Here is a 22,905-nt window from a genome sequence, read left to right as displayed (position 1 = left end):
ATCCCACCCCATTCGCCTGCAATAAGACCACAGCTGATGGACAGATAGGCTTTGGCTGCCAGGGCAGCTCCTCCCTCCCTCCTCTGCCAAGAGAGGGGGATGGTGAGCAGATGCGGTTGATTAAGACGTGGTGTTGAAGCTATATAATTGAGCTTATACAATGCACACCTATACCACACCTGGCTCTAGGGAGCTGCTGCATTTCCACACTTTTACCAATACCTTTAAATACCCCAAAGCAGATAGTATCACAGCAACAAAGATCACCTGCTGTTGGCAGGCTGGCAAGGTATCTCCCCAAAACCGAACCAAAGTTCCCAACTATTTCCACAAACAGATATATTGATAAATTATACAGGTAGGAAATAAATCCTGATGTTTATTTAGCACTTTTTATTATAAAAACTATGATGCTCGTTTTCAGGCTCAGTGATAAATCCTGCTTGGTGCATCATCACCTTATTAAAAACCTGTCATACGTGCAGAGAATGCTAAGTCACATTAAGTATGCTGTTAATTTGACAAAATACAGCCTGCTGCTTTCCACCTGACTAACACTGCAGCAACAATGGCACATTTTCAAGGGGTGGGAAACATACACCCTCTGCTTTCCTCACCAAAGCTCCAGATCCAGTTGAAACTCTAAACACAGTAAAAGCAGGCGAGTTTTATCAGCCCCAAAGGCAACACATCAGAAACACAGCCCTAACACTCCACTCCCAATCCATGTACATACATCAGTTACTGGGATGTGACTGCCACCCCACTGCAGTAAGTAAAAGAAACAGAAACAGTCATTTAAAATACTCGATTTATCCAGGTATGAAAGGAAGGCTCGACTGATGCTGAACAAGAAGGCAGTTCAAAAGCAAAAACAAAAAATGCCTCAAGTGACAGATATTGATAAAGGCAGAAATTACAACTTTTTGCCCAGTAATCAAAAGGAGCACAAAGTTCTTCTGCACAGAGGGCAAAGATCTGACAGCATTGCCAGTGCACTGTGAAGTTCATGCCCGTGCAGTCACACGTGGTGTTGGTGGTTTCAGCCATCAGCAAAGGACGGGGAGTAAATAAAGGAATGCCAGAGTCAGATCTTTAAATACCTTGGAAGGGAGTACATCGATATCATTACTTGAGCATTTTCCCTTGTGCTATTGGCAGGCAAGCTTAGAAACATGGTGTTATCTCCAGTAACTAAAATACCCTTCAAAGGGAAACCTTCGCCTGACATTTTAGGGACTGAAGGTTTCGGATGTACCCTAAGAGCATGTCAATACTGCTTCCTACTCTGAGTCAGGCTTCTTTGGAAGATACACCAGATGCAGTATCTTCCATCGGCAGGATTCCAGCACGATCTATTACTCTAAGCACTGGTAAAGAAAGTGAAATTCACCTTTTGCCTCTCTACCTGTATGAACGGTTATACTCACACGTATCACTCACACAGCCTTGCTATCTGCAAAAGTCAGTAAATTAATCTTCTGGTTTACACTCATCCACCTATTTCAGGAAATCGATTTCAGCACACAGATACACTCTTTGCTTGTTCATCGAAAGGTTTTTTTTTAATATCAAGGGAAATGGAAGCTTCTGATTAACCACGTGTGACTGCTTAACTACATTAAAATCAACCGGATTTTTTAAGCTGTTCACACTTCCCTAAAAAAAGGCTCAGTGCTTAAGTCTTTCAACAGTTCATCCAACAAGGCTGATGTTGTGTGCCAGGTATTACAGATACATCTCTTGGCTGCAGCTGAAAGCAGGCAAGGTTAACCTCCTTTTTCCCAAAATCCTGAGCCTTGCACGAAAAACAATCCAAAAAGAATGAATAAAGTCCCATCTTGACAAGCAAAGCTTCTTCCATTGGTCTGATTCAAAATATGTTTGCAACATACGTGTCCCACCTACACACCATGAAACAATGATGAAAAAAGTACGATGTGAAGTCTTCTTAAATAGTCGCTCAAAATGTAAAGAAACCATACAGAAGCTTGATGCAAAATCCAGGAATAGTCCAGGGCAGTGCTTAGGTATCACCAAAGATTTAAGGACTACTGGGGATTATGTGGCCAGCCACAAACTTTCTCAGAAGAGGTCACAACAGCATTCACTGCTGCTAAGAGGAGTGAACAGACTGCCATTCCCCATTAGAGGTTTGTCTATAGGTTAAAAAAAAGAAGGAAAAAGACCAAGGAAGAGCATACAGTCATGCAGCCGATCGTCGGCGGATCACAAAAACACCTCGCTGCAGCTGTCCCAGGTAGATCCTCATCTTTGTGCTGTCACTGGTTTTCCTCACCCAGATCTGCACAAAAGAAAAAAAGGGGCAGGAGAGAAAAGGGAAAATCCACAGTAAGCAACACGCAGACAAGTCACTCCAGGTATTCTTATTGTCAGATCTAATATCTCTGCTACTCAGGGTGTGCAGCTAATTAACCTTAACCCCTCCTCCCTCCTCACAGTGGGCACTGACAACCACAGTAGAAAATGAAATAAGGTTTCTAACTTTAACATCTTAACTTCCTGCTCAAAACAGTCATCAAGAAAAATTACTTGTTCCAAGCATCATCAAGAAAGCAAGTTTCCTTCTGCTAGAGCTCACAAGAGAACTCTAGCCTTAAGCTCTAACTAATCAAGAATAACTCACGCTAGATCCATAGATCATAAAATTATCTACCATGGGATTTGCCCCGACAAGTATTAGTCAAATGAAAAGCTTATTCTGATTTTGTTCAGTGAAGCATTTCTAGCAATGTATTAAAAAAATTGTATCGGAAGATAAAAGGGCCTCTTTTTAAACACCTGCATGGAAGAATTCACTGAATTCGCCAGCATGCAGTAATGTTTCAAAAGACAAATGGCTTCCATGGAGGCAGCACTTGGAATTTAAAAAAATAAAAATCACTTTCAAGAAGTTTAGACCCAAATAGCTGTCCTTTAAAAATAAAATCTGAGCAAAACTCCTCTGCATTTTATCATTCTAATGCATTTAAACATATTCAAATGAATGTTCAGAAAATTAGTTATCCAGCTGTTAGTATGACAGTATTTTAGGACACAATTCTGTTGCCTACTGGTAAGGACTATACAGTTAGCATTAGCATGTGATTGATCTAGAACTGCTTTTACAAATACCATACTAGCTACAGGCCTGGCACAGTAGACTGATTTAACTCCATTACTAGTGGAAGCCTTCAATATAAAATAAATCTAGTATTTGTCTGCATTTGTACTAAAATGTGCCACACAGTTCAGAAAAATGAAAGCATCAAGACACAGACTGAACTTAAAACTGATGTTTTAGACATACAATGGATTTCGCAATCAGAAGATAACATCTATTAATTCTAAAGAACTGAACGAGATGGTGTAAGGGAACAACTAAATCAATCTCTGAATTTCTTTTAGACTTTAAGAGAAAAAAGCTGCTTCCTCTTTTCAACTTCCAACAAACTGAGATTGCTGAATAAACTCATAGGAATAAAATACTTTCCTGCACATATTGAAAAGCTTATTGCTGCCAAAAAGCAAATGATTGCATTGGTTTCATGTGCTTAGCCAATGATTTCCACCGACACAGAATTTCATTGATTTCTAAGGAAATCATATCAAAAGTAATAGAAATATATTCTGTTTAGATCCAAACATATCCCCAGGTGTTGAAGAATTTGGGCCTGGAAAAATATTTTTATTTTTAAGGGGGGGGGTCATCCTAACTCAGACTCTGCATGGGCCTGTAGCCAGTTACAAAATTCAAATCCAGCTCAGGAAAACCAATTTAGACCTTTCCATGAATACAGATGTCTCTGATACACTGTTAAAAGCCAGAAGAAGGCAACTGCATACCACAACATCTCTGATGTTACTTAGCAAAGACTTTTCACTTTGAGCATTAATAGAAATGGTGGTGGCAAGACAAACAAGTCTTGCAAGTATCTTCAGTAAAATTCCTTGGAATGACTTAGCTTCCTTTAGAAATGCCATCAACTTCTGACTCCAGTCTAGAATCAGAGACCTCAGATCTAGGTCTGCCTTCTAGTTTCTAAATCCAAGCAGGACTCAATAAGGTCGCAGTCTGGCAACCACTCTTTTGAATGGGTGCTGAAATCCGAGCTGTGCATGTTGTACTCCTTCTCATTTCAGCATTCTGTTCAGTATTCATCTCCCTTGGCTTTGTCTTATTGCAACAAACCATCACAGGGTAAATGATCATCCTGCCTCCTCCCAGCATCAAAAAAAACCGCAAAAACAAAACCAAAATTCTACAAAACTAAACCTATTTTCTCACTTTAAAGTGGAATCCATGCAATTATAATGAATGGATTGCATTTCCTTCAGGTTTCAGGTAAGATGCTCCCAAAAGATTGAGTTTTAATGTTATAAGTTAACAGTAATAACTTCAGTCAAATTAGCTCTACTACATTTTTTGTGTACGCTACTGTTACTTTATCTAATAACCAACCACTGAGCATAGCAAATGCTTTTCCACAGAGAACAGCTGGGACAGAAAGCACATCCCATATGCAACTCATTTTGTTGAAAACAAAATATTTCCCCTTAGCTGCCAAAACGAGTTAAAGTTACTTTACTGGCTGATTGAAGAGAAGCGCATTCCAGTCCATCATTTCTTTCCTTGAAGCATCTGGAATCTGCAAGCAAGGCACAAACTGCTCCCTTTGTCCAGTTGATGCGCTGCTCAAGCACCAAGCTTATTTGGCAGCAGAATTCCCACTGCTCTTAGGCACGCACCTCTCTTCCCTTGCTTCTTTAAGCCTAAATCACCAGCCACAAGAAACCTCTGAGACAAATGACTTCTACCTCCCAAGCAGGTGACGACTGCTGCCAGCTTACCTCCCAAACCATGGGCTCAGCTTAGCAGGAAGAATTCCCTCCCCTTATAACTACATTTGGTGACAAAGTTTTTCCTCATCCTCTTCTGGATGGAAAAAAAATCCAAGAGGAATTTTTTGTTTAGCATTAATAACTGTACGTTCTTGAAGCGATGGAAGCAGAACCAAAAACTGCAGTGCTAATGAGGTGCAACCTGTCAGTTCTCCCCAGTTTTCCTGCTGCCAAACTATTACTTGCAAAATATAGGGTCATTCTTTAGAAATCCAGAGAGTCTCTTACCACCTCAAGAGATTGCTCAACTCTGACAACTACAGATTTTTTGAAAGTAAAAGATTTTCTCTTAGTCCTTACTCAGCAGCTGTGTCTCTGCCTCTGTTGACCCACAATTTTCCCCACCCCCATGAAAAACAAAGTAGCTCACTACCTCATTGGCACCCACAGAACTGATCACACAGCTGATCTTAGTGTTGTCTTTAGACTCCAGATAAATTGCCTGGCTCTTGTGGTACCTGCAAAAAGAAAAAAGGGAACACATGAAGCCATTAGTTGTCTAAAGACTGAAAAGAAACAGAATAAGCTAGTATTCTGCAAGCATTTAGATAGAGTAAATATGAAGTCTGTCCATCTTTCCACACTATTTTCTCCATCTTCACCCACACAGGAGGTCTGATTCTACACACGCATTTTGCATCTAAATGATGTTTCAGAATGCATGGAGCTCTCTTGATTCACATCCAATTTTGTACGCAGATTACTGAAAACCAGTTTCACATCCGAAAGAGGGAGGGGCAGAGCACCAAGCCATAAAGCAAGAGAACAATGTCAATAAGTCCATATTTCAAGAGTTAATCAAACTAACTTTTCACGCTTCTGACACAGGATGAATTTTAGAAGGCAACTCCATATTCTGCCTGATAAAACGTGGCGGAGCAAATCAGATACACAAAAATCATTCATATTCCCCAACACAAAACTACTAACGCACCAACACGACAAACTGAACTGCAGTCCATATACTGCTTAAAAAGAGACTTCAACTTTCTAATACTGTGTTATTTTGTGAGAGTACCCAAAATGATCAGTGATGGGGATCTGGTTGTGTAAGATCCTGCATTTACCTGCCATAAGGAGGCTGTGTCTAAGTATAACCATTGTTTTCCTCTTTTAGATCACATTTTAGTCATGCCATGTATTTTTCCTAGTTCATTTTGTATAAAACAAAACTAAAAACGTTGAAATTCATAACTGTGAATCGCTTGATTTCACAGTCTTGCCCACTTGTTCTAGTAAGTGCTGTAAAGTGTGCTAAACAAAACTCCCAGTTTGTTTATTCTGCCGAGGAGAGTTCTGTATGTAGAACTAATCATACAGAAACAGATTCTTGGTAATTATCTTAATCAAAAGAATACCAAAATGCTTTAAAGTTATAAAAGCATAGCTGTATTTCCACCTTTACCTTAATCATGACATGCTTCATATTTAACCGAGCAATCCCAAGTTGCAGGTTCCCTCAGCGCCTACTCAGCATGCAACCCCCTGCAGTCTGATTGGCTGACAGCCATTTCTCCAAATACACGGATTTACATAATCTTTACAGTTATTTCTACAATAACCGTACCATAAACATGGAAATCTTCCAATAGTTTATTCCCTAATCTCTTCCTACTACCTCATGTACTTGCAACTCTCACACTGCTTGCCAGTAACAAGAACGATAATGTCAGCTTCCAACCTTCCAACCATCACTAATTACCAAGGGGCTAGGGAAACCCTGATCCCAAAGTCTTTAGATGTTCATGCCCAACCATTTTTCCTCACTAAGGTTAGACAAAAATCTCAGTCCAGCACTGTTCTACCATGCCAGGAGTGCTTAAGCAAGAATTGATGATCGATACAATCAGTGCCCAAGTTTCCAAGTGCAGTAGGTACACTGCAAATAACTAAAGTGATACCTGTGCTTGCACAGAAAATGATATAATTTTTCCACTCAAAGGTGTTTCTTCCACTTTTTAATTAACAGTGAATTCCAAGCAATGACACACACGAAGCTGGTTTCAGCCCTTGGATTTCACATCACAAGTTCCTGTCTGTCAGTAAATGTTACCTGTGCACAGAAAAGGCAAGGTAACACGTTAGGGTCAGCACTTTTTCACTGAAGAGTTGTCTCAGCTGTCTCATACTCCATGCATGTGCACACAGGTCAGGTGAAGGCACGACAGCCTGGTACATCCCAGTTACACAGTCACATCTAAGTCCTTTTCCTGGGTTTATACACCCACAAGAGAACCAAGGGGTAGAACTGAGGAAAACGCTTCTGATGAAAAATGCAATAGAATTCAGGCTGACTTTCAAGTGAAGGAAAGTGCCAAACAATTCTTGCTTTTGCAGTAGGTAAAATACACAATACCGACAAGTGAAGCAAGCAGAAATAATTCCACTTTCTGCTATAAAAACGTTCAGCTAAAAGGCCAAGATGTTCACCTGCATCTCCCTCAGAAGACTGAAAGGAATCACTCTGCAGTATTGCATACAGACAAAGCTAAAAGCAAAAAAGGTTGTTCTACAGTGAACTGTGTTTTGGGATTTGATAGGGGGGCACATGGAGCAAACTGGGAATGAAAAATAAAGCAGTCTAATTCCATATCCATCTGAAACTCCCTAAACAAAATTTCCACTCTGGAGATATGTTTGTGAAATGTCTCTGCAAGACCTTAGGGAGCCCATTATCAGTCTTAAACAATCACTATTTTGAGATAATGGTCCTTCATGGCTGCTGTCAGGAAACAGAGAAAGTAGTCACTCCTGAACTGTCAGTCTTCCTATTTCTGGTGCACACCAGCAGCTACAGCCTTAATACACCTTAGAAAAAAATTACCCACCCACTATAAGGATTTGCTTCATTATTTTAAAATACCAGCTGCTTTGTACAAGTGTGATTACTATCAATCAAAAAACTCTAAGAAGCATTTTTACAGCCAAAAAATGTAAAACACTTATCTTAAAACAGCATAAGAATGAGGATGACAAGAAAGGCATCAGGTGAAATTTCTGACAGTGAGACCCTCATGGCAATCAAATTCAGCAAGATGAAAATATCTATTAGCGTTTTATGACCCAGCTAGACACCTTTCAGAGAGAACTTGTGCTTTTGAAGGATTCATCTGTGCTCCCTCAAGCTCTCCAGGTTTAAATTTGGTGGGAGCTTGGCAGCTTTATTGACAGATTATTCGAAATTCCATCTTTCCCTTCCCTTATGCAAGACTCTACAGCACTCCACATACTTAAAAATTCTTGCAGTTTATTCATCCAAATAGTTCCTAGACAATAACCATTTGGCACACAAAAAAATATGAAAGCAAAAAAACCAACTTCATGAATCTGTTAAATGACAAGCAGCCTGCCCAGTTTGTGTCTGCTTTATGCTTCATGGAAGTTTAAGCTCCAGGCAGCAGCTTTTATCAGAGTTGTATAGACTGAACCCTTGATGAAAGTTCACTGTCAGAATTCTAGCAGAACAAAAAATTGACCAACTCTATAAGATGGCTGTTGGGTAGAAAACAAGCTTCAAATCAAGCATTTTCCATTATAAAATTATGACTTCACCACTTGTTATTTTAAGCCACCAGAACACCAAAGTAGGCTACAAACAAGCACACAACGTGCAAATTGCTTTATGCTCAAGCAGTACTAGATTGCCCCCCTTGATTACTTTTTTGCATGTCTCATGGACCAAGTTGAAGACCTACAAGGATTTCTCTGCAAAACGTAATATTTTCCTTGCTTTTTGTGAGGCTTGCACAGCTGAATGCCCATAAAACTTAACAGAGCTAAACCAAATCAGCGATTCTGAAGTTGCTTCTCCCATGTGGGTTTGATCTTTAAAGGTTATTTGGATTTGTTATTAGAAACATTTTTCATCCTGCTCATCTGGTGAAATGACATTTCTTCTACCACCTTGTGGAACCATAAGCTACAAAACTGAACGTGAGGACTGTGAATATTGCCAACACCAGAGCATCTACAATCACAGAGTCCCAGCTACATCACACTGCATCTGCTGGCGGCTCGCTTATTTAACACGGAGTTTGACAGAAATGGCTCCCAAGTGTCACAATGTGCACAACTGACTGCATGGAAAAGATTGAAGTCTCCCTTTAATTTGAGCCTACAGTTACTCCTGAAAAATCTGTGAGGTCTAAACACTCCAATATTACCTCTGATCCACTGAAGTCACAATGTTTAGCCCTTGGAGGAAGTGGTTAACTTCTGTCCAAAAATGTTCTGTCCCCAAATTCTTTCAAAACTCTCTGCACTCTTGGTCTCTTCACTACACAAGGTCCAGACTAATTAAAACCAGAAATTTACCAGGACTTACCATCTTTTATCATAGTAGAGTTTTCCATCTTCGATACGGGCTTCAAACCGCTGTGCTGGAGACTCTGCTGGTGTAGCTGGGAGGTGTTCAGGAGAGGAAGGAGAGGCTGAGAACAAGAGAGAGACTGTTTAAAGACCAGTATGTGTTCACCAGATAATAGCATAACTGACTGGAGAATTACAATTAATAATGACATATGAAGCAGAAATAATATGCACAGGGTTACAAGCTCAAATTTCCATCAGAAAAATACTTAGGCACATTAGCGCCACCCAGTCTTGAAATAGAGTGCCCAGACACATCTAGAGAACTAAAAGCATAAAACCGTAAGTTCTCAATCCCTCTCTACACCTGACAAGCAGGCAAGCTGCCCAGATCCATCTGAACGTAACAGAAAAACCTCTTTACACAGCCAGATTGTCCCATGCACAAACGTTTCAGCCAAAGATATATACACCTCCCTTCCGACTCCCGTTAAACTTCAGAACAGATGAAAAGACTCCACGTAGCACCCCTTTGCTAGAGTAGCTACAGGAAGAACAGCAATTACACAGACAAAACAATTACACAGTCAAATGACAGTCAGCAATTATACAGTCAAAATGTCTAAAATACAATCCTCTGTTCACAACAGTGTGACCGTTAACAAATACCAATGCAACTGGTAACTCACCTGGTCTCTTGGGTGATTTAAGCTGCATAGAAAGAAAGCAAAGAAGTGTTAGAAATCTAACATGAGCCATTTGAAGTCTGCACTAATAGTTTCAGATAGCCTGCCTTTCCATACTCTAAATGTACCGTTAACTGGCAGAACACATAACCAGAACAGCATGCTATCAACAGCCAATACACAAGATCCACAAACTAAACTTCAAAGCAGTCGGATAATCCCCTAAAACAAATCAAACCATCTAACACACTGTATTTTTGAACATGATCCAATATCTCTCAGGATACACAAAATATAGGAGATAAATCATTAGAGACAGCTTAACAGCTGGCACAAAAACCATGCTCCACTACCATCCCCAAAAGCCTTAATGAGCAGGTTCTATTCTAAGGAGCTAGATAAACGTCAGTGCTTGGCAAGAAGGCAACAGGGTAATCAAATATAAAAAAACTACATATCCACACTGCACCCTACCCAGATTGCTGAAGTATTGTGATAGTGGGGAGGTAAAAAAACCCACAAGATCTAAGCCCACCACCCCACACTAACACCTAAACTAGAGGCAGCTTGTGATCTCGGAAAGACGTGTTAACATCTGTTCAGCAGCGTGGAGGAGGAAAGAAACTCCTAAAGATAGCTCATCGCTTGGTTCAGACAAAAGGTAACATTTTTAGATGACAGTCATTTTAATTAGGTTAATTAAATCTGTTAAAATAAAAGGGAGGAAATATCATCTTGCTAAATCTTTTCTTGTGTTGCTTGCCTGTTGGGATGAAACAGTCCCACACCTCAAAAAGGAACATAAAACAGAGAGCTGTGTTCTCTTCAGAGGAAAGCATTTCCTTTCTGTTTAAAACAAAGAAACACAAATCAAGCAATAATCCCTACCTTATTCAGTGTCCTCAGGTCCTCCATTATTTGCTCATCAGTCAACAAATAATTTAGCTGAGGTATCTAGAATTAAGGTTCACATAAGCTCTTGAAAATCAAGGCTAAAAATTAAAGGTCAATGACATTTCACTTGACTAAATGTAAACCAAAAGGCTTCTGTGAAGTTGCATAAGATTTTAATAAGTGTCACACTTGAGCATTTTTGTCATATGAATTAATAAAAGGCCATCTCCGCAAAGCCTCATACTTAGCAGCAAATAGAGTGCAAAATCATATTAACTTATTCAGACATAAGCATCAATGAGAAACCTTTAGTGCATTGACATTTCCTTCATGGAGGCACCAAGCAGTAGCGTTCACAGTGCGTTTCATCTTCCATTTCTGTAGAGAACAATCTGACAGCTGAAACACAACAGACTTGCTTCAGATTTTGCCCTATGAATCCAAATCCCACCCAAACCTAGGGAAAGGAAACTGCTTTGCAACTCAGTAAGCAGGAACAGAGAGAGGGGGAGGAAGAGGGAAAAGCCCCACAAGAAAACACCTCAGAAAAGAACCAGAAAAGGCACGAAAATGTATCCTTATGTGGATGAGGATAAATAAGAGCCTGTCATTCACCTGAAAACAAACCCAAAATCTCAGAACATAAAAGTGAGTATTTTAGCCTTATTAGAGCTCCGCTGTCATCTTGTGTAGTTTCACAATTGCATCTTCCTACTTCCCTTTCTGACTGCTCTGCTGTCATTTCCACACAAGAAAAACCTCAGTACACAGTGAGAAAATGATATCTGAAGCAGTGGGCCCTGTCTCCAGCTTTAATCTACAGCGTTTCTTCAAAACAGTTGTTAAGTCAGAAGAATTCAAAATATTAAACTAAAGTTAACAATTACTAGGCTGTATTTTAAGGATTTTGTTTCTGATAGACTGTGATCCTCTCCACATTGAGAAAATGCAGGCAGTTTCATACTGTGGCTGCGGTATCACATTCAATTAGGTCACGTTAATAATGAAATTTATTTTGGATGAGATAGGGGCACTAATAAACAGATAAGGTTTTCCCTGAAAAAGTGAACAGAATCTCCAACCAGGAAGAGGTTAATTAAAACTGGAGATGCTTGAGACCATATATGAACTCCAGAAGTTCAAAGTTTGATACTGCCTTCTGAAAATGAATCACTCGGAAGTCATGGGTAAGTTTTTAAAATCTAATTTAAGCAACACAAGTTTGGACTCTAAAATAAGCCTCTACAAAGCAAATATCATCGCCTTCCTTTCCAGGTGAATTTAATAAACACAAAAAAAGTACCTATCATCACAGAGAAGCTAAAAACATATTTCCAGAAGCCAAGGAACATTTTAATTATAAGAAACATGCAACGAGGCAGAAGAGAAGGATTACATATACATGTTTTTCTCTCTCTCATGATACATAAAAACAAGACGGATTTTCATCTTTTCTTATTCAAAGACCAAATCTAGCACTCCTGGATTTTGCTATGCATCTCTCTGAATTAGAGATCTGAAGCCTTTATCAGAAATGGAAAAACTGGTTTGATATGACAATCAATCTTCTGGCAAATGTTTTGTCACACCTTGAAATGAGGAAAGCTTCAGCTCATGTAAAAAGCCATTTATTATCTACGGAATCAAATACTTTGGCATTTATATATAACATTCCTCTTAAGTTTTTCCTTCGTGAAAAAAACTGCCTGAAGAACTCAAACTATTTGCACTGACAAAAAAAAAAAAAAGAAATAAGTTATCTCACAAGATTGTGAAGTTTAAGTTAGGGTACCACATAATCTCCAAAGACTGGTTGTGTTAGCTTGGTTTATCACACATCACACATGATAAACTGTGCTTCAGTATTTCCTAGATTAAAATCTGATCCCAGTACTTCATTTCATTGTCCTTCCTGTACAAAACAACATAGATGAGGGTAGCATACTGGCTTCGAATACAATCACGTCGCAATGACTCTGTAAAAGGATATCAGGGGCAGGTTTCCTCCTCTTGTCTGGGATAGGAACTGGATCATTTGGTCGTCGTCTCAGTTTCCTTGTCATAATGGGCTTCACTTCCATTGAATCTGTAAAGTAATGAAGTTTGAGAGCTGATAAGACCAGAGGGAAAGGAGTAAGAAGCAGCAGCTTTTGACACAAGGCACAAGGAAAATAATCCTTCCTCTTTCATAGAGAAAATTGGATTTCTGTGATAGCTTCCAGCATCCAAGCTGGAATTGCTGACAGTGAATACAGGTTCTCTTTCATACCAGGTCACCACTTGGAAACAGCGTTGCAATGCCATGGCTACAGCTCCCGTGGGCTGGCAGTGGCACAGCTGGCTTGGGGGCGCTTTACAGCTCCTTCAGGTACCAATAACAAACACAAGGATTCAGGGCAAATTTTTTTAATGCTAACACTGTCTGCTTTTGAGCAGATCATTTAAAAGGCAAAGCTCATAGAGCTGTTTCCTAAAAAAACTTGGATAGCTAAGAGCATGTAAAACAACAGCTACAAATCAATTGTTCTCTTTCTTGCTTTCAAGCTAGAAAGAGAGTTTTGTCAAAGGAATACAGATAATTACTATATTCAAGACTGAAGCAAGCTTGCTGGCATAATTTTAAACACAAATAGTATTTAAATTCAGATTACCTAAAAACATTTCAAATTATGATTAATGAAATGAATCTAATAAATAACACCCAGCACAGCAGCAATTGACAGGAAATAAATTGTAGCATATGTACTGGGAAACAGAAAAGTATCTGTTTAAAACTGAAACACTAGTCTCATCACCAAGTAATTATCCAAAATTACAGTTTGTCCAAATGTCTACAGGTAGTCTTAACTGAACTACTTAAGCTCTCACAAATCATTCCCTGATTTATGGAGATATCTTGAATTGGCAAGCAAGAAACCACATCTTAAATGCTAAATACATCATCTCCCCTCTCTATGTGCTGAGAATTATTCACTCATCTTTAAGTACACCTGAATCACATCCTAGGTAGCACTTAAACCTATGAAGCTTCTCGGGCTCCCTCTAGATGCTAAAACCTTGTACAGCTATGCAAGTTCAAAATACACCAAATTACTTCTTTCTTTATCTCAAGGGTGAATAGGATGACTATGATGCATGTCATGGGAGCAAATATTATAAAAGCTTTAAAACAAATATATGAAGTGTTACCCACCAAGTGGTTGCCAAAGGAAACCTTATCTCGAGGATTCACAGCTGAACTTGAAGAAACACTGAACATTAACGGCCCTGCAGACACTAAAACTGTAACTCACTGTGTTGAATGTAGGCCATTTGTCCCATTGGGCAAGACTGATTTACAAGAGCAATAGAGAGAGGTCTGAAGCACTTACTCGGGGCAACATGCAGCCATTTCGAGAAGGCTTTTTCTCCCCTCTAAAAATTAGTTTTAAATGAGTAGTCACAGAACAGGAAACCACAACACTCCCACCACTCACAGACAAGCCTATTCATCAGGTTGCTAACTTGCATCCTTGTATACATGGCACTTCCATAGGTTTTAAAAACCATCCAGTTGACATTGGCTCCAGTATTCTTATTACTGAGCCTCCAGTGCATGTTCTTAACAACAGCCCTTCTAAAGAAATTACTCTGCACTTCCAGCCTGGAAGGAAGGAGAAAAAGGCAGGCTAAGACACACAAAAAAACCAAGAGATCTTTCTCCACAGTTATTTACATGCCTTTTCCTAGAGTTGTATTTGATGAAACAGCTCAATTCCTCAGGGCACGCTACAATGAGAGGGACACATTTCCCTGAAAAGGATTAATCTGGTCCCTAAATTAGACAACTAAATAATTCTTTTTACTCCTCCTCAGGCTCCCTTAACTCCACAAATCCAAATCCTGATGTTAACATCTGTCCCATTGATGGAGAAATTGTATTCCTTCAGACTCCTAGAACACCAGGAAAGGAAAGAACTAGTGGGATCCTGATCCACTAATAAAAATCTGCTTACAAGATCAGTACAGCATTCCAACTTAGTAGTGAACAGACACAGGCATGGGATAACAACAGGAAAGTTAAAGCTAAGGCACAGTTTGTACGATCAGACTAGACTTCATAATTAAAAACCAGCATAGCTCATGCTATACTCCAGACCAGTTTAGCCCTAACATTTCTACCAAGAGCACCAAACAGGTTTTAATTCTCACTTCTTAACGCTAATTAAATTATTAGCTTACATAATTCCTGTGAATACTATGCATGAAAAATATACAAGGTCTAACTCACAGATAGGTCCCAGCGACACAACCAACATTATCTGTTGACAGAGTGAGAGTTCTCTTGAAAAGTGAATTCAATCAGACATTTGGTTCAACATCACAGCAACCCAATCTGTGAAGGAGGCTGGCTACCCCTCTACTTAGCTCCACTGGGTCAAACACTGCAGAGAGCATTGCCCTAGGCACCAAGGGTACCGGCTGGTCTCATGAAAGGTATTTCTCCATTTAATGTCAATTTTCCAGAGTATGGACACTACTGTAGCTCACAAATCTGTTTTTCTGACTTTAAGTAGCACATTTCAAGCTTTGTTTGCATTTCTTGAACTTCTTGACCATCTATTACTTGGAGAAATAAAGGGCACAGTTTACAACCTGGCACCACCAGTCAGGTCAATACGGTGCCATATCTCATTAGGTTTATTGCCATATCATAGGAACTAAAGAAGCCCTTTTCCCTGTAGACAAGGAAGCCTATCCTCTCTGCTGCTTCACTGGTACTATTTTGAATCACCTGTTAGTAATTCAAGTCACTGAATCTTATTATGAACTGCTTTCTCCATTAAAAGACCATCAATTTTTGTTCTACATCTGTTGGCATTTGCAAAGCTTCAAAGCCTTCACACTAGTGGTCGGTACAAACCAGCACTGCTTGATACCTTTTTTTCTATGCAGAAGCAGAGTGGATAAGACAAATGACAGATGCCTATCTTGTTTTACCTCCTGTTAATTCCATGGTCAGCTTTTCATTCTCAATCATTTTCTTTTTCTCTTCCAGTTCTGCAATCAAATTTTCCTTAAGTTCAATCTTCTTATCTTCAAACTCCTTTGCTGCCGCCTTCTTTTCCTTGACATAATTTTTTTCCACCTGATCTGTCTAAGGCAAACCAAAAGAACAAAAAGGTTAAGGAACTAAGGAACCAATGACTCAAGTTAATGATTATACAACAGCTCCTTTGAACTGCTGTATCGATTAGCTTTTCACTTCAAAACTGTAGCCAGTTCTAAACATGACCAATATTCATTATCAACAGAAAAACCATCTAAAAATTACTAAGTAAGCAGTACATATTGGCAAAAGAATTTATTATTTGTTAAAAACATTTTCATGTTGGATACATATCAAGTCTCTAGCAAAAAGCTCTTCAGATTTACAACCAGCACTATCATTTACCACCTTAAATAATGTTTTTAAACAAGCCAAATGCAAACCAGCCCACAGCAGCCCAAGAGCAAACATGCCTTTTAACTCTCTTTTAAGTAGAATGTCCAGAAGCTACTCAAAGTAATACTAACAGCAGACTGTACTACATCTCCAGTGTAATAATGCTAGCTAGAAGAAGAAAATTTTTCTTTAAGCATTCTGGGAAACCAAGCGCAATTCAAGCTGATGAAACAGGAGACTTATACCTCTTCCATCTAGTTAATACATACTTTGATAAATTAAGAGTACTTACTTCCAGCTGAAGGAACAGCTCTGAAAAAAAAGAAAGACTTATTTTATTATCTTCAAAGATGCACTGACTTCTCTAAGTCACTGAGTACTGCAACCAAGAAAGGCAGTGAACTAAACCGTATATGCAGTCATCCAAGCTCTACTCTCACTTCACAGTTTGATGCTAAAAATAAACTAACTGAAAAAATTCCACAAATATACATTGTTAATTGAGGTTTTCTATGGATTGTCAAGCAGACTTACAAAGCTTACACAGCAGTATGCCATATTATTCAACTCAGCTACTATTCCCAGCAGTACTAAGCACTTAGCCCAATATTCTTCCAGTTTAATTACAATCAATTAATACTGGATATATACTTCCCACACAGAAACTTAAAATATGTAGCTGAGTGTACGGCTAGCAAACATTCACAGTTTAAGCCAACTTCATGAATTTCAGCAATGACTGGTTCAGAAATAATCCTGCATCTACTCAACCCTCATGTGTCTCATTTCAGGCTGTTTGTGCCTGAGGAAACAAGCAAGGAAATCGTCATCTATCACTGAAAGTTCAGCTCTAACACACGGCAACAAACAGCTCAAGTCAGACCTATGGATGAGGTGAATGGATTTCTAGGTGTGACACTGCCCTGCTAATGATGTTTGTGCAATTCCTAACAACTTAAGTAGGATGGGCCCTTCTTGTATTTCCTGGAGGACATAAAGCCCAAAACAAAGTTTTGACTCAGGGCAGTAGCAAGAAAAGCAAACCAAGGCACCTGCTCAGCCCTCAAGTCACCATATTTCACCTGCATATTAAGCTTTGGCAATACCTGGAACAGCAAAAACTTCTGTAAAGATCACAGGCTTCAAATAAGTCTCAGAGAAGACTGGAGGAGCAACACTGCACTACTGTGCCTTTTTTAAAAAGCAACAAAATAGAAACCAGAGATGATAATGGCCTAAGAGAAAATAAACCTTTTGTTTGCAATGAGCTCTAGCAATTAAGCATGGAAGCAGCACTACGGGCATAATCAAATACAGGTAAATCTAAACAGTTGCTTTAATATCTACGAATTCTCAAAAAAAAAAAACAAACCCAAACCTCGGCAGGGTAAAGATAAACATGAAAGACCATTCTTCCTGCAGTACTCGGCAGTTGGATTGTTTGTCATAACATTGAAAGTTATCACCATCTGCCCTCCTGTGGAAGAAACACGTTGCTGCAGCACTGGCCACTGCCAGCCAGAAATATCAATTTGCAGTTAGTCTTAATTTTATCAAATCAACCCTGTATTACTAGCTTGAGTGTACAAGAAATTCATCCCGGAAGATGGGATTCCTGTTAACAAGAACGCACTCAAATTCCTCAAGCAAACCCTTTACTATTCCAAGCCCTTTTGAAAGATGCAATTTACACTAGTCAAAGGCAGGAATACATTAGCCACCACACAACTGACACTGCCTCTGCCATATTTCCCAGAAAAATGGCCCAGGCATTATAGGATTCATCCAACTTTTCTAAAGGAAGAACAGCTTCATTTCCTATTTCCACATAACAGCTTCCATAAAAAGCCCTGTTTCGATATCCAAGATAAGAATCTGCTGGAAAGGGAACAAACAAGAAAGAAGGAGGGCAAGCAAATGGGTCTGGTTTCCAATAACACAATGGCTACTCAGAAGAGGTGAGTGCTAGAGATACTTTGAAAATTAACTTGGGTCATTCTTTCTGAAACAGGACACCAGAACAGCACGAACAGACAGCCCACTCAGTGTCACAACGATACAGAACAGCCTCAGCAAGCAAACTCTCTGTATTCCTTGTTCCAGAACACAAAACTGATCTTTGGGAAAGCATGTAGTCCCAACTTTCCATTTGTGCAAACAGAAAGAAGCACCTGGAAGCTTCAGACAAGCTGCACAGAAGAAACCGAAACGGGAGTCTGTAAGTTATGCACAGGGCCAAATACAAACCCATTATTTAACTTGCCTGTTTCTCACCAATGAAGACTAAACCTGCTTACTGATGTTTAGTAAACATCAGCAAACAATGCTGACAAAAAAAAAGGTGAGGGGAAAAAAAAAACAAAAAATCAAGATAGAACATCACACTTCATGCACTCTCAAAAAATCCTGCACCATACCCTTGGAAGCAGAAGAACCCTTTGCTTCAGTAAGTTCCTTTTCTTTAAAGAATTACCATCATTTTTCTTTGACTGTTATGAAAAACATCAATTTAAGTTGTATGCAGCCTACCTGCATTTCGTATCCTTTCTTTGTACTGCTGGTCCAACTTCTTCATTCTTTTCTGATATTCCTGAAGAGTACCTAGTTGAAATAAATTGAGGATTCTCACTGAAATTTTATTTTTTTGAAGTACTTAATTTCCTCAAGAAGCCACACACCACTTGAAACACAAATACCAATATATGAAATCAGAAAACTACAGTTCTAGTTTGTTTATTTTGACAACCACGATCCCCCTTTTTTCCACAAAGCCAACTACTCCTTTTAAGAAATGCTTTAGAACATAGAGACTTAAGTACAAGTGTTTAGAGTGAAAAAGGATGGAAAGTGGCTGACACTTTTCACAGAGCAGCACGGCTAAGAGCCACCATCCTGTGAAGGATGCTACTTGTATCTTTCAAAACCCTCATCCTTCTCCAACCTTTGAAAAGTGTTGAAAATTGTTCACAGAAAAAAACTTCCTCCTTCAAAGCTCACCTTCCTGCAACTGCTGTAATTGCCTCTTCAGAGACGCCAGTTTGTCCTGGTACATCCTTCAAAAACAGAGAGCACATCTTTAGTTTGAGAAAAAAACACCACCTGTTTAGCTAGGTCACAGTGTTTACACAGAACTGAAAACTTCTCAGAACTAAAAATCAAACAAACAACAATCGAAAGAACATTATTCAAGTGAAAGGTCATCATTCTGTCTAAAACTGCTGCCAGCCTGTTGGTTTTACAATGCGCCCAAAACAATTACTTTAGAAACACTTCACCGTAAAGCAGGATTTTATTATTTTTTTTAAATGTCAAAATCAAAAATTACTTCAGATCTACAGATGTCCAAAACTTCACAACAGAATCAATCTGCTACTCTGTCAAGTCTTAGTATTTGTGTATTAGTTCCCTACTTATAAAAGAAGGCATTTCCTCACATAGATCTTGACGTTATTAAAAAACCCAGTGTCTATTTCTGGTGCTGTTGCAAACTTGTGTTTCCTTTCTCACTTATCTGTGGTTTAACACAGGCCAAGTCTTCCTGGATTGTATAAAAAGATGTCTCTCCCAGTAAGCAAGAACACAAAAGACTGCAAATACCCCTAAACATCAAGGGAAACTATGTCAAGGCTCCAAAAATCCTGTTGTCTTGGACAGGACTCGAAACCTATTATTTAATGTATCTTGCATTTTGCTTGGCTTATATAAAACAGATCCTTTACATTATTTGAAGGGTCTGTCCACAGCAAAATTAATTTACAGCAAAACTCAGCTGCTCCCAGAAATTCATACCTATTTCTTTGTTGAAAACTGTTTCGTGTATACTTATAGAACAGACAAAATAGCTGAGGAGAGAAGAAACGTAAGTATATGGACTCATTAGCTGAGTAGGTACTTCAAAACCCCAACCTTGGCCCAAAACACTGTGAAGTTCTATGGAAAAAAAACCCAAATAAACAGAACATTACCTTATTTTTTATTAGAACGGCTTACTTACTGCTCTTTCATTTCTACGAAGTCCTCTTCCTCATGTTTTGCCAGGTCGGTTTCACTGGCATCCTCAGTGTCTAAAGGAAGCAAAAAATGGCTTGTTAAAACTAAAGAATTATTTAAAACAAGCGAGGCATTAAATTATTTTGAAACAAAGAAACTAACAAAACCCCAAACCTCAGGCAACTTAACCTCAAACACCCAAGCAGAGAGGCCTCTGGAGAGCGGAACTCAGAAGGGACATGAACCATCTCATCTCTTTCCTGCCCTGCACCTTAAGCTCTGTGAACCCACTGGTAGTTTGGCAACAGCTCACAAAGTCACATCAAGTTGTTACTTCACCTTAAGGCAGTTGGCAATTTGTTCCCAATTTAAGACAACAGGTTCTATGTTAATGTTCACACATACGAAGGTGGGACAAAAAGAGTCTAAACACTCTCAAAACCAGTTCTCAGACCTCTTCCCATGGATTTGCACATGACCTAATATGCTGTATGGAAAACAATGACTGAAACAGCACCTTAGCCCGAAATGCAAAGAGATAACAAAGGTTCCTGCTGTGATCTGAACTTGACTCTCAATATTTTTACACTTAACAAAGACCAGCACCACCATAAAACCAGCCTCAATTCTAAGAATAGATAATATAAACTATAAACAAATCAAACCAGTATGGAACTACTATTTTTTTTGCTGTGCCTTTTCAGACTTCTATTTATAAGACATGGATAACCAAGAATTAATTACCTTTCCTGCCCAGGGACAGGTGAGTAGCCACAGGCTGGAGCTGCAGTAGGCAGGGTACAGCTGTAAAGCCCAAACCACACTTACATCACCTACATATGGATGGGAGGCACCAGGCTCCTAAATCAAGCCTCGCTTGGATTTTTCTTAACTATGAACAAATGCTTTAAGCTTACATGTATGAAAATAAAATTCACATCAAAGATAAAACGAAATGTTTGAACTGAAACCCTTCAATGCCTAAGTCACCATAAAGGGTTCCACATTCAGTTTGTCTACAGCTACTGAGAGCCCCCCCGGCCAGGACGCTGCCATCCCTTGTAAGGATCTACAGCTTTGGCTTCATGAACGTACCAGATACAACTGAGGACTCTGGCTGACAAACACCCATTCTTCACCTCCCTTATCTGTTATTTTATGGACACAGCACCCCAGAATACTCTGGTTTTACCTCTACTTTCTCTTCTTCATTGCCTTCCTGGTCCTTCTACAATACCCCTCTTTCTTCTTGCATCTTCCTTCACCCCCTCACTTCTGCACACATTTAATTCTACCTTTGCTGCTCCCTTGCCCCCACACACCAAGACTGCCCCACCACCCTTTACACAGCCACCCATCCTCCTCACTGTTCTTCCCTCTCTCCCTGCATCTTCTCCACCTGGGAAACTCCTCAATTCCACTTCTCAATCAGCTTCTCTTTTCTATTTTTCCAGGCAACGCAAGCAAACTAACAGGCTGTTATTTTCTTCCCAATCTCTTGCTGCTCCAGACTGCTTTTCCCAGCCTTTCCTCCACTTCTCCAGCATATCCCTCCCTTCCTCAACCCACCACATTGGCCAGAGCCCCATTAACGCATCCTGAGAGCCCCAGGCATCCCCTCTTCTCCCCACTCTCCCAAGCCAACAAATCCTCCGCCATATCCCTACCCCCTCTCTCCCAGCAAACCAAGTCATCCCCTCACACCCTCCATATCCCAGTCCCTGCTCTCCCAGGCCATCAACCCACCACCACCACCATATCCCAGTCCCTGCTCTCCCAAGGCCACCAAACCCCCCACATCATATCCCAGTCCCTGCTCTCCCAAGGCCACCAAATCCCCCGCATCATATCCTAGTCCCTGCTCTCCCAGGCCATCAACCCACCACCACCACATCCCAGTCCCTGCTCTCCCAGGCCCACCAACCCCCCGCCATCATATCCCAGTCCCTGCTCTCCCAAGGCCACCAACCCCCCCCATCATATCCCAGTCCCTGCTCTCCCAAGGCCACCAAACTCCCCCTGTCATCTCCCAGTCCCTGCTCTCCCAAGGCCACCAAACTCCCCCTGTCATCTCCCAGTCCCTGCTCTCCCAAGGCCACCAAATCCTCCGCATCATAGCCCAGTCCCTGCTCTCCCAGGCCATTAACCCACCACCACCATATCCCAGTCCCTGCTCTCCCAAGGCCACCAAACCCGCCCCCCATCATATCCCAGTCCCTGCTCTCCCAAGGCCACCAAATCCCCCCCATATCCCAGTCCCTGCTCTCCCAAGGCCACCAAACCCCCCCCATAACCCACTCCCCGCTCTCCCAGCACATCAATTCTCCTCCATATCCCACTCCCCGCTCTCCCAGCACACCAAATCCTCCCATATCCCAGTCCCGACTCTTCCAGGCCACCGAAGCCCCCACCCGCCCCGTTTCCTCCCCCTCGCCGCACTACCGACCCTCATCGGAGTCACGGGCCCGAGCGCTGCGCTCGCCGTCCTCTTCCTCGGCACTCTCCAGCTCCTCTTCCTCGTAGTACTCGGGGCCGGGGGCCATGGCGGGGGCGGGCGGCCCGGGCGGCGCGGGGGCCGGCGGCGTGGCGGACACCAGCCCGGCCGCGCTCATAGCGACGGGACGGAGCGGCCCCGGGGCCCGCGCCTCCGCCCGGCAACGGCGCCAGCGGCCACGCTTCCGCTTCCGGTCTCACTTCCGG

The 22,905-nt window shown here is 40.7% G+C and overlaps 1 protein-coding gene across 1 annotated transcript; it reads right to left on the bottom strand.

The window, feature by feature from the left end:
- Positions 1-260: 260 nt before the first annotated feature.
- Positions 261-22,901, bottom strand: SUDS3 (SDS3 homolog, SIN3A corepressor complex component). Its single transcript, XM_069871294.1, has 12 exons — positions 22,652-22,901; positions 20,210-20,279; positions 19,213-19,268; positions 18,745-18,816; positions 16,508-16,527; positions 15,771-15,927; positions 12,781-12,876; positions 10,785-10,846; positions 9,900-9,921; positions 9,227-9,332; positions 5,276-5,360; positions 261-2,305 (listed from the first exon to the last, which is right to left on the bottom strand). Exons 1-12 carry the CDS (start codon positions 22,815-22,817, stop codon positions 2,207-2,209), a joined length of 1,011 nt encoding a protein of 336 aa, XP_069727395.1. The 5' UTR covers positions 22,818-22,901; the 3' UTR covers positions 261-2,206.
- Between the last annotated feature and the right edge of the window lie 4 nt (positions 22,902-22,905).

Source organism: Phaenicophaeus curvirostris, chromosome 17 (genome assembly GCF_032191515.1).
Source record: "Phaenicophaeus curvirostris isolate KB17595 chromosome 17, BPBGC_Pcur_1.0, whole genome shotgun sequence".
Classification (NCBI taxonomy): domain Eukaryota; kingdom Metazoa; phylum Chordata; class Aves; order Cuculiformes; family Cuculidae; genus Phaenicophaeus; species Phaenicophaeus curvirostris.
This window is presented reverse-complemented; position numbering and strand designations above follow the sequence as displayed.

Coding starts and splice junctions, on each gene's coding strand:
- SUDS3 (XM_069871294.1), bottom strand. CDS start 22,817: ATGAGCGCGGCCGGGCTGGTGTCCGCCACGCCGCCGGCCCCCGCGCCG. Junction 15,928..16,507: donor AGCTGTTCCTTCAGCTGGAA/GTAAGTACTCTT, acceptor GGTTTGCCTTAG/ACAGATCAGGTGGAAAAAAA. Junction 12,877..15,770: donor GACCATGGAATTAACAGGAG/GTAAAACAAGAT, acceptor ATTACTTTACAG/ATTCAATGGAAGTGAAGCCC.